At 46.7% G+C, this 12,040-nt stretch overlaps 1 protein-coding gene across 23 annotated transcripts in view; it reads right to left on the reverse strand.

Annotated features, from left to right (window-relative positions):
- Positions 1 to 12,040, reverse strand: part of Hdac4 (histone deacetylase 4) — a 266,924-nt gene that overhangs the window by 60,123 nt on the left and 194,761 nt on the right. For 21 of the 23 annotated variants that reach the window (XM_017319488.2, XM_017319486.2, XM_017319487.2 and 18 more), the window contains 2 exons: positions 7,156 to 7,277; positions 2,582 to 2,713 (listed from right to left, as the gene is read on the reverse strand). In XM_017319488.2, the coding sequence (XP_017174977.1) occupies positions 2,582 to 2,713; positions 7,156 to 7,277 (254 nt within the window). The remainder of the gene's footprint in view (positions 1 to 2,581; positions 2,714 to 7,155; positions 7,278 to 12,040) is intronic. The other 2 variants (XM_030252550.1, XM_017319479.1) reach the window with 1 other exon arrangement.

Raw genomic sequence — 12,040 nt, forward strand, 5'->3', positions numbered from 1 at the left:
ATACCCTGCCAGACACTGACCATGAGCACAGGATCCATCCCTCTCTTCCAAATGCCAACCAGGTTACTACACAGGTGAAATTGTATTTCCCTGAATTTTGCCAGAGGGGAGCTCCAGATCCTACTGGAGTGAAGAGGCATTTCCATTTTACTTCTGTACACATGTACTTTGCTCAGAGTCCACGCTCTGCTCTTGAAGTCACACTGCCAACAGCAGCTACCATGCCCTACCTTGGACTATGCTCTCTTCTGCTGCAGCCTGTCTTTGCACAGCAGAACCAAGCAAGTCCTCCTTAGACACAAACTCCTGCTAAGTATGCAGATAAACATTCTTACCTACATGCTGCTCTGTAGGGCAAGAAAAATGTGGGTATGATTTATAGTTTTTCACTTTAAACAAACTATATTTTAGATTCATTCTGTTTCTAGGAATCCGGTCTATGGAAATGCACACAATCATGGCCTTCTGTTATTTGCATTAGCAAAAGAGGATGTCAGAAAGTACCTGCAACAGTTATTTTGGTTTTTCTTTTGTTTTGTTTTGTTTTTTGGTTTTTTGAGACAGGGTTTTTCTGTGTAGCCCTGGCTGTCCTGGAACTCTGTAGACCAGGCTGGCCTTGAACTCAGAAATCCTCCTGCCTCTGCCTCCCGAGTGCTAGGGTTAAAGGCGTGCGCCTGAGGAAGATAGGCGGTTGTACAGTAGGAGGCCCATCCTCAACTGTGGTGTGAACACATCACATACTGGTAAGGATGACAGGAAGCAGACTGAGTGTGAACCTTGATTCCATGTGGCACAGGTTCTTCTTCATGCTCTTCAGCCAGCATGAACTTCATCCCAGCTGGGAAGAGTGGTATGCTAACCTGCCGTGGCCCCTGGCCCTCCACGCAGGGTGCAGGCCTTTTCTGCTCAAGGATCTTTGCTGCTCCCTTGCTCTTCTTGGAGCAACCCTAGCTAGAGTCCCTTTCTCTCTGCTGCCTGAAAACAGCTCTATCTGAAGCGCCATTCTGTCACAAGTGTCCAGGTGGCTACAGTGACCTGAGTAGCACAGTCTGGCTCCCAATTTCACTTATCCATCAAGCTGTAGCTCCGAGGCCACCTTCTCCACAAGTTTACAGAGCAGACAAGTGATTCTAATACACTTCAAGCCTGCCCAAGGCTTTCATGAAGACTCCCACCTAACATAGTCAGCCCTGACCCGCACTACCATGCTGACCCCTCAGGCCATCTCCCTTGGGTCATGCTTTACTCAGAAAGCAGAGGGCAGGCACCTTCTTCTCACATGACTCTCAATGGGAATGAAGAAACAGCAGTCATTGGGGGTGTGTGGCACTCAGAGGAGCCTGACAGAGACTCTGTCTTATGAATGATCTTGCCAGTGAGAGTGCATAACCTAGGTATAAGCAAGGAGTGGCTCACACCAGGTACTGCCACAGGCAGCCAGGCTGCACAGCAGTGTGAGCAGCTTCTACTCACATGCCCCTAAAATTCCCAACTAAATTCCCAGTGATGGAGAGTGAGTATGGATTGTAATGCTTCTTGGGTTTCCCTAGATGTTTCTAATAGTACAAGCAGAGGACAGATTAAAACCATGATAAACATGAGTTCTAAGGGTACCAATGCTTCTTTGTGTTTTTTAGGTAAGGTGTCTCTAATAGAGTAAGCAGGAGAGAACTGCATGAAAAGGAAGGCTGTGATAAGCTACACAAGTGTCAGGATCTTCTTTGCACAGATCCAAGATCTACAAGCAAGTCCTTGAATGAGGAGGACTCACCGGCCCTGTGCCTAGAAGGCCGCAGAGCCCTCTGTCCTGAGGGCAGGTATATGAGACTTGGGTACTTGCTCTGAAGGACTTGGGCACAGGAGCCCTTTTGTTTTCCCCTGGACATCAGCACAGTCACTGAAACAGACTGGACCAACTAGACAGGTGCCACTTATAGACCAACAACCAGAACCGTGACCTTCCAACAGCATGTTCAAGGCTAGGGAACTCTCTTCAGGTCAGCTCTGAACAGCTTCCTTTTTCCTAGATGGTAAGATTCTAGGTGCTGGTGTGAGCCCTGGCTGAGGTGAACACTTAACCTAAGACGGAGGTGCTGAGAGGAGCTTCCTCCGGTGAGAAGGGCTGTATCCCGCTGCTTGTCCACCAGCAGGTGGGGCCAGGATCAGTGTGGTCACTGAAGTGGAACTAGCTGCCCTTACTCTGATTAGCCAGCCACGTTAGTGGGGAACAATATGGAAGCTCAAAGGCCCCACTATGTCTGTGGGCAGCAGAAAGTAGGCAGAAACATGCCATCATCACTAAAGGGAGGAGCTGTTTTAAACCTACCTTCAGAAAATCTCTGAATGCCAGGCAGATAGCTCTCTCACTTGGGCCCAATGGCAGCCCTCTGAGGGAACTGAGTCATGGAATAGGACCTAGCCAGCCACTCAAGCCCCACATTTCTAAGTGGCTGGACCTGGCATGTGCATCACCACTCAGCAGGACAGCATAGGGAATTGGGTTGAGCTGAGACACATTGTTAGAGGTGTCACAGTGCAGGGTGTGTGTTAGGGTCGGAGGCTTACCTGCTCCCTGACATACCTGTAACATCCAGGGGTCGCTTTTTTAGAGCAGTGGCCACAGGGCCATCTTTCCTGCGCAACAGGGGGCTGCTCCGTCTCTCAGCTACTTTCTGCTTAAGCCTTGAGCGTAATTTCAGGTTAGGTTCAGAAGCTGTATGGAAGGAGATGTTGTTATAGCCAGGCAGACACAGCTGGGGTCAAGGGCATCACACTGGTGGTTTAAAATATGCACAGCTGGTAAATCTCCACTTAAGTATGGACTGGAAGGCAGGGCTCCTCTGTCAGTGGGTACAAGCTCCTGTTAGCCCCATTAGTGGATGCAGTGGGTGGCTGCCAGGGCAATAGGTGTGCTTCCATTCTACCCTGAGGACATTACCATAGTGTCACTGATTTACTGGACATAGCAAGAACCTACTGAAGCATGACAGTCACTCAATGAGGATGCCTCTTAAATAATGGTCTCCTAAACAATTCATCTGTAATTTTAGAGTAGTGATGCCTTGAAACCTGAGGAGAGCTTTCAAGGCTGTCTGTCACCTGTGACATCATCACAGCTTCTAAATTACTGGCCTCCTTGTTCACCTGAAGATACCTGCATCTCACAATCCTGAAGCAGACAACAGTTTCAGACCCCAGCAGCTTCTGTGAAGGGCAATTGATGCTCCAAAAACCGGGGTGAAGGATTGGATAGGCTGCTTCTCTGCACTGAGGCTTCTCTGCACTGAGGCACAGCTCAGACCCTGACCTTCTTTGCTGACACTAAAGGCACAGCTGAGGTTGGGACTTGGTTTGGCTTCTGTAAGCAGCTCTCCTGTGCAGACAGATTCATGTAAGAATCTGCAACTGTGAGGCCATGACAGACTTCCATCCTCTTCAGGAAACTGCAGACCCACTTCATCCCTACTCCTGGGGTGGCACAAGCCATGAGCTTCACAGTCTAGCATGGGTTGGGAAAGGGCAGGGACAACCTCTGCAGCCATCAGCTCTCAGAGATAGGACAACCTGGGAGAGATAAGATAGCCAACATGTGCCGGGTGGTGGTGGCGCACGCCTTTAATCCCAGCACTTGGGAGGCAGAGGCAGGTGGATTTCTGAGTTCAAGGCCAGCCTGGTCTACAAAGTGAGTTCCAGGACAGCCAAGACTATACAGAGAAACCCTGACTCGAAAAACAAAAAAAAAAAAAACAAAAAAAGAAAAAAGATAGCCAACATGCCAGAGCCCCCTGTCCTTTCAAGCTTGGGCAACATGTTCATTTGTGAGGCAGTGAAATGTCACCTTGGCCTCTCTGAATCCTGGGAGAAGTTCCCTACCTCCATGTGGCATTACTCTCATCCCCCAACGAATCAAGACTCAGACAGGCTAGGGTTCTGAGGAGGCGACCTTGGGCAAACTTCTGTTCTGGCCTGGGACATGTAAGCAAATCTGAATCTTCTTTTGGAAAAAATGAGGCAGCATTAGGATTCTCAGGCAGAGTGGGACTAAGCAGGTCTCCTAAACAGCTTCCCAGAAATGTAAAGGCCGGGTCTGATGGGTTCCCAAGAAGAGAAAGAAACCCAAACTCATAAAGGCCTGTTACCTAACTAGTCTAGTGCTGAGTGAATACTAGGACCTGTGCTCTTAAATCTCCTGGTTTACAGAATCAAGAGCCAGCTAAACTATTTATTTCCCATACATTTTTTGGTCTTGGGGATTTTGTGATTGCAACATAAAATAGACCAGGACAAGCAAAATCTATATGAAGAAGGCTCCTGACAATGAGGGTAAGGATCAGTGAGCCAATCAACTCCTCAGCTTTTGTGAGAGTGTTGGAAAAAAAAAAGCAGTTAGTGGTTTTAAAAGGCCATAGAAACCTAGTGAGACTAACTTAAAAAGTTACTGCTTTTCTATTTTAAGTTATTATGTGTATGGGTGTTTTGCCTGCATATAGTTGGTGTGCTACATGCAAACAGTGAGAAGAGGGCATTGGATTCCATGATACAGGAGTTACAGATGCTTGCGAGCTGCCATATGGCTGCTGGGAATTGAACCTGGAAGATCAGCCAGTGCTCTGTCTTCACCACTCAGTCCAGCCCTGAGGATACTTTTTTAGGGTGGCCTGAAGCAGTGGGAAGGGACCAGGCCCTACCTCACCTGGGACTCAGGCAGAATTCTGGTATGAAAAGAGGGATCCTGCAGCCGAGACACCACTGCTGTCAGTCAATAATACAGAAAGGACCAAGGCCTTTGAAAGGACGTCAGAGCTGGGCGACAGGAGAGGTCAGACTAGAGCCTGGATTTGGAAAACTGTAAGCTTGACATTCAGCAGCATGCAGGCCTGAACTGAGTTGTTTCCATGTGGCCCTCTGCTTAGTGGAGCAGAGAGGGAGGCTTGGTAGGAAGTCCCATGGTGGAAGGAGTCCAGACCATTTAACGGTTGGGCGGAGCGGAGGGTAAGTGTGTCTCCTAAGCCATGAATGTGTAAAAAGTAGCTGGGGCAGGACTGAGGCAGCTGCGCTCTGCGCATGAGAAAGGTCAGCGATGCTGCATGTTATTTTCATGAGAGAAGGAAGACAAGGCACAACAGAGGCGTGAGCTGCCACCCCAGGGAACCAACCAAGGACTATGCAAATATGCCTAGGGTGTAGAAGAAATCAGCAGGAGATTGCTAAGGGTTTATTTCACTTTGAATAAGGATTAAAATCCTTTAAGGACTGAGATGGACAAACTGCAAGGTCAACATGAATTAATATAAAGTCAGAGCCAGAAACTATTCAGATACAGTTATTTGAGACTGTCACTGTAACTTGACCATGGTACCTCATGAAGGGAATATCACTCACTGACTGTCTTTCATAGCACCACTTCATCAGAAATACACAGAAGTGTACTTAGCACTGGCAACATCAAGGGCTGGAAGAAGCCATGTCCAGTATACTGCAGGCCATTCCCTGAGTACTGTAGGAAATTAAATGCTTTCTCTGAATCCTTATTATTAATATCATTCATGTACTGGTGGTGCCTCTTAAAAACTTGGGATGTAACCAAACCTTAATTAAGGTCTTTGAAGCCTCTCCAGAGTAAGAGAAACATTTGTTCCTCTATTCTCAGGGAGTAGGGTCTGCAGGTGGGCTGTACCAGTGTCTTGGCTTCCAACATTCCCCAGAGAAATGCACAAGAACCAACAGAAGTGGGTTGAGACTTGTAGAGAAGACTCAGAGCCCTGTGGACATCCATGGAAGGCCACATGGCTGTGTGAGCAGCAGTGGCTAATGGTGTTAGGGATTCTGCCTCCTGTTCTGACTATCTCTCTGGGAGCATGCTACCCATGACTCAAAGGCTTCGGAGACTAGGAACAGAAGGTGACTGAACTCTAGCACCACTCTCTGTAGGGAAGGGATGACTGCTTACAGTCCTGCTGTTACAGTGCTCTGGGCCAGACACTGCCTTCCTGTTGACCTCGGGAGGAAGGTACCCCATGGGTATTTTCAAGAGTGTCTATCCTTTGGTGAGAGCTGACTACTCTGATTTAGGCCACATCTTTATCCTTCTACAGAAGATCCCACCCACCTGAGAGGCAACAAACCTGACATGGCCATTCCACCTCACACATTGCAAATATTAATCAAGCCCTGTTTATGCTGAGCTAAAATGTCCCTCCTGGGTCCAGTTTGCTCAAAGCCACACTAAACCACAACTAAGCGTAGTATCTTCTGAAACTTCCTAGTTTAGGAAGAGATAAAAGGTTAACCTGTTTATCTCTGTGATGCCCTGTGAAGGCTAGGGCAGCCTTGCTTAGAACTAAAGAGAAACTTTGAATTTCATGGACTTATTTAGTAAAAGCAGGTGTGCCCCTAAGATGTCACTTCTGAAGAACTCTGGGCACTGCTCTGCAGGCTGGGATCCCATCTTCACCATACAGGATGAGGTTATGTGGGTCCATGACCTCTGGAATAACCTCTAAAAAGCCCACCTTCTTGCCATCCCAATGAACTGTCCACAGCCATTCTAGCCCTTTTCTAAGGCACCATCCTCTACAACTATCACTCAAGAAAGCAAGACTATAATACTGGCTTGTCTTATGTTCTAGTATATTCCTCTTCCTTTGATAACAGTCTAGTCCCCTTTATACCCTTCGTCCATAAGAGAGCTGATATACAAACCTGTGGACCAGGAGGGATATCCCCACACCTTTTTCATGGGACCTGCTTTCACTCTGTGTGCCTTAATTATCCCTGTCTGGGTGTCACCCAAAGGCCATGCAGAATCCTTACATACTCTCTGACCTTGGCCAGCACATTCGCAGAAGCTGTCACTAGTCCTAGAACTAACCTACTGCTCTGGACTGTAGAGCAGAGCATATTCCCAAGAGGGGATGAATCAAGGTATTGTGGGGATGAGGCCAAGTTCTATTATACAGGAGTACATGCATGAGACCCATTCCTTTTGGGATAAACCACACACAGTTTAGGTCACTATTAAAAGGATGTCTGAATGCAAAAGCCAGTCTCTTAAACTATCTTGAACAAAATGCCAAAGCACTGCCCGTGGCTCACCAGAGCTCACTAGGGCTGCTGTCAAGATGGAGGCATTCAGGGAGCAGAATGCACACTAACCTGTTTTCCTAAGAGGGAAGTCATCTTTGGCGTCGTACATTCCCAAGACGGGGTGGTTGTAGGAGGCTGACACCCCACTCTGGGGTGGAGAGCTCTGGTCAAGGGAGCTGTGCTGTGTCTTCCTGGAAAAAGGCAAAGATAGATCAGTGTGCCCGGGCATCCCAAGCTCAGGACACCAGGTCTTGAAATCTGACCTTCTGTTAGCGACTCTTCCCCCACAGGAGAGGTAAGAGTAAACAAACAAACAAACAAACAAACAGGCCAAAAAGTAAACAACAGTGTCCACAGCCCCTGACTGTGTGACCGAGGGCCCATTCTCTGCCCAGATCTGCCCTCTGGGATTTTTATATCAGTCTGTCCTCAGAGAGTTTGTCTACAGGATGCAAGTAGTGGAAGTCAGTGGGCTCAGGCATGAGAGATCATAGAAAGGTGCAGATAGAAAGATGGGGTGAGTGTGGACTCCTAGCAGATGCTGGCAATACCTATGACTGTCTGTCTCCCCAAGCACAGGGCCTTTTGGAAGAACATGTCCACCACTCGTGACTACTACAACAAATCCCTCAGCCATATCCTTTCTGGGACAGCTCAGTAGCATCTCAAATCTCTATTCTGGGAGTTACTATAGGAAGTGAACTTCCAATGGACATGCATAACTCAAAGTTGTAAAAATGGCCAGATGGAAAAGGTTACAGGTAGATGGATACTCAGAGCAGAGAGCAGGAGGGGAAGGAGGAAGAGGAAGAGGAAGAGGAGGAACAGAAGAAGAAATAGGAGTCTGGTTGCAGGGTACGTCTAGGGCACTGAGGCCATCCTAGGCGACCTTTAGCAAAACTTTGTGGATGTACCAGCAGCCAAGCCTTCCTCTGAATTCTGACAGCATGAGACATTCTGTGGTCTTGAGTACAGGAGATCTGTTTAATGGCTCAAAACACATCTGCTTACTTTCTAGTTTAGACTTTGCTAAATGATTTATTTAAATATACATTATTTGCATTCCACACATCGGGAGTTATGTGAACCTAGAGTGGGAGCTCTCAGATGAGCACAGGCAGGTGCATATTTAAATATTTGAAAGCGTATCATGCAAAGAATGGACTGAAGGGACTCTCAGACACATCTAAGAAGGTAGCCCTGAAGACTTCTTACATGTTAAGCTAATGGGGTCCTTGGCATCCCTTTTGTTTTCCTCCAAACACAGAATGGTGTGTGTGTGGTGTGCACATGCACATGAGTGCACTCATGTATAGGTTAAAAAGATAGTCAACTATAGGAAAGTAATTTAATATAGTAATTAAAGAAATGCAATAAAGACAACTAAACAACTGTTACGTTTCATGACAGGGTTTCTTCCTACTAAGGAGTAAGTTGGAAAAGTTGGTCACTCCAGATCTAGTAGACCTCCTCCCACTGATCTCATCTCTCAAGATCCTGCCAATATTTTTTTTCTTTTTTTTTTTATTAGGTATTTTCCTCGTTTACATTTTCAATGCTATCCCAAAGGTCCCCCATACCCACCCCCCTATCCTGCCAATATTAAGACCCACTTTTCTGTCATGGCTGTAAATGAGCTGGAACAAGAGGCTACTCTGAACCACCTGCCTCGAGCCAGGCCCACAGCTCTCAGAGCTGCTTATATCTCCTTATCCTCTAGAAACACTTCTTGGAGCTGGAGCTGGTTCTGGACAGTCAGTGGAGCCTTTGTGGGAGTCCAGATATTACAGAAGGAGGACCTCCATGTCCTCATGACCAGTTCACTCTTAAGGAGCAGCCCCTTCTCATGGTCCTTGACATTGCTCCCTTTGCATGCCAAGAACAGGCAGGCACTTGGGAAGACATGCCAGCAGATAGCCTTGGTGTGGCTTCCAGATACCAGGCTAACTCACCTTACCCTGGAATAAACTCACTGAAGAAGTATCCAGATGTGTGATCAAGATCAAAATCCCATCCCTTGCTCAGTCTTATGCTAACACTACATGCCCCATCACTGACACCTATGTATACACCCACCATTTAAGTTTATAGCTTCATAGTCAACTTTCTATCACACAGACTAACATACCACCACATTCCAGAGGCAAGGACCACAGAGCAGCTGCTAACTCTCTCTAGCCAAGAACAGCTACCAGCTTTCCGACCTTGGATAACTAGTCTAGGATGCAGACAAAGCCAGGATAGGAGGATGCTGGTTTACTGACCAGGCCTTCTTTAAAGGAAGTCTTTGGAGCTAGGTGTATACATTAGTGGACAAGTACCTGCCTAGCACATATGAGGCCTGGGGTTCAATTCCCAGCAGGACCATCAGTACCACCAAAAACACTAAGTAAAACAGAGTGAAAAAAGGCAGTTCTTGTCTTACTCAAGACAGAAGAACAAACTACTGTTTTCTTTCTAACTACCACCTTGAATGTGAAATAAAGCACAAATTAAAACATTTAAAGTTTATCAAAGATGGGCTTTTCCATTATATCAGATTTATACTAGTGATTTAAAATAAATAAAACTTGTTAATCAAGTGGAACATTACAGTCCAACAGAAATGTGTGAACTACACATTTAAGTTACATTTTCTAGAAGCTATTTAAAAATGAATAAAAGAAATAGGTGAAATTAACTTTAGAATTCTATTTAACCTGAGATATAAAAATACTATCTCAATATAATTAATATGAAGCTTATTCATGGAAATCCTGTGGTCTGGAGTTTCTGCAAGCTTCAATTTCACAGGCCTGGGATCTAAAGCATGGACACATGGCATAACATGGCACAAAGCAGGCTCAGATGAAGTTTTAAGCCCCAGATTGTGAACACTCTCCTCAGTACATGGATTATCACCATCAATCAAGCCTTGAACAGTCCCAATTCCAGACCATCCCCTCTGCACCTTTGCTGATGATTCTCTAGCTTCATTGGGCTGAGTCCAGTTTTACATGAGGTGTGGCTGTGTGTCTGACCTAAGGACAGGACATGTGAGGTCTCCACACTGCTGCATAATTGCAGGGTATAGTGGCCCAACCTATCAGGCCACTCACCTGCTACGGGTTTGTGGGTCATTTGTTAGGACCACAGAGTATACGCCTGGTGTATACTTGCAAATACCTGAAAGTGCACTGCTGGGTCACAGCACCATTCTTAGATCTATTAAACCATTTGCAATAGGACCATTTAATCTTGCCCTACCTGTCTGTGAAGGGAGAGCCCTGCCACCCCTGGTCTGTTAGTTTAGCCAGCCCTGTAGGTGAGAAGTAGTGTCTCACTGGGATGGCAGCCCACATGGCTTATTGTGTGGTACAGCTGTTCACATCTTTGCCATCTGTTTGCTAAGCTGCAGTAGCTTCACAAGCACTCTACAGATGCACACTGGAGGATTTCCTTCTAGTCTACTGCTTGCTTTTGGGGGAATGGTTGATACAAGGGTTCTTTGTTCAGCTCTGGCTGTCCTGGAACTCACTCTGTAGACCAGAATGGCCCCAAACTCATAGAAATCCACCTGCCTCTGCTTCCTGAGTGCTGGGATTAAAGGCATGTGCCACCACTGCCTGGCTGCTTGACTTTTTCTTAAAGGTGTCTTTCAAGGAGCTGTTTTAAATGTTGATGGGGCCTAACTATTTCAGGTAATAGTGTCTCAGCTGATGACACTGATGAAGACATGCTACAAGTTCTTACATAGAACATGTTGTTAATTTTAAATAGTTTTACTCATCTCTCTCTTACCAGGAGGACTCTGTTTGTTTGTTTATTTTATGTATATGAGTACACAGTAGCTGTGTGTATGAGTACACAGACCATATTCATCTCTTAAGGATAATTTCATTGTTGAAAAGAAACCCCTCCTTCATGTTTCCTTCTAGAAGTTTTGTTGTCTTAGCCTTCATACTCAGATCTCAATGGCTCTGGGCTGCTCCTGGCAATTATCACATGATGCTGGATATGGTTTGGCTCTCTTCTGCCATGGTGTCTTAGTGGGTCAGACACTGCACCTGGATGTACCTCCATGATGGCTGGTCAGGATCCTTACATGGTTATCAAACTCAATAAAAACAAGCTGTCTTCTTGGATGATGCGTCTGATATCAAGTTCTGCCCTGTCTAGCTACCTCAATTCCAAACTGCTTCAGGGAAGAGGACTTTGTTCAGGAACCTTCCTGAACATCCTGCTCAGGGCAAAGGTCTAGGCAAAGGCGCCCCCCACCCCCACACCCCTGCCACCCTTCCTCTTCAGGTGCTACTCCTTTAATCCAAGTATGTCCTGGACTCCCTTCCCTATACCGCAACTCCTCAACTGGAGGAAGCTACCTGCTGGCTGAGTCTTTCACCCAGCAACACACCTCCACAACCCCTGTTCCAGTCAGCCTTTCTTCCTGTTCCATTTGTCTATTCAAGTGTGACTGCCCTCCTGGGGCTGTTGACACACTCCCAAGTCCCACACCCTGCAAAACTGCCTCTATGAGCCCTGTACTTTCTTGTAACAGCACTACCCACTGAACTCCATAGGACCTAAGTTGGACTGCCCTATCTTGTTCTCTGAGAAGTGGTCCCTGTTTGCTCCTTATTATGATGACAATAACCAACCTGGTCTAGGAAGCTTCCCCTTCCTAGGTCCCTCTATATCTTCTAGGCCCTGTCTGGTCCTACTGCCTTTTCCAGTTGCACCCTGTGTCTACCTTCAAATCACCATCCTAAGGCCTATCCTTGGCTACCTCCCCCTGACCATCCTGACTCCCACATGTAAATGTAGGACAACAGAACCCCTCCATGGCAGAAGCCCAGGCTGACCTCTCCAGCAGAGTCTGCAGAGAACAGCCCAGGCTGAGGCTCTCACGATTACTCTTCATTCCACCTCATGGGCCACCTATTTCACCCTCTTCTGAGCTACACAAAGGCCAATA

The sequence above is a fragment of the Mus musculus genome, chromosome 1 (genome assembly GCF_000001635.26).
Source record: "Mus musculus strain C57BL/6J chromosome 1, GRCm38.p6 C57BL/6J".
NCBI classification, from domain to species: domain Eukaryota; kingdom Metazoa; phylum Chordata; class Mammalia; order Rodentia; family Muridae; genus Mus; species Mus musculus.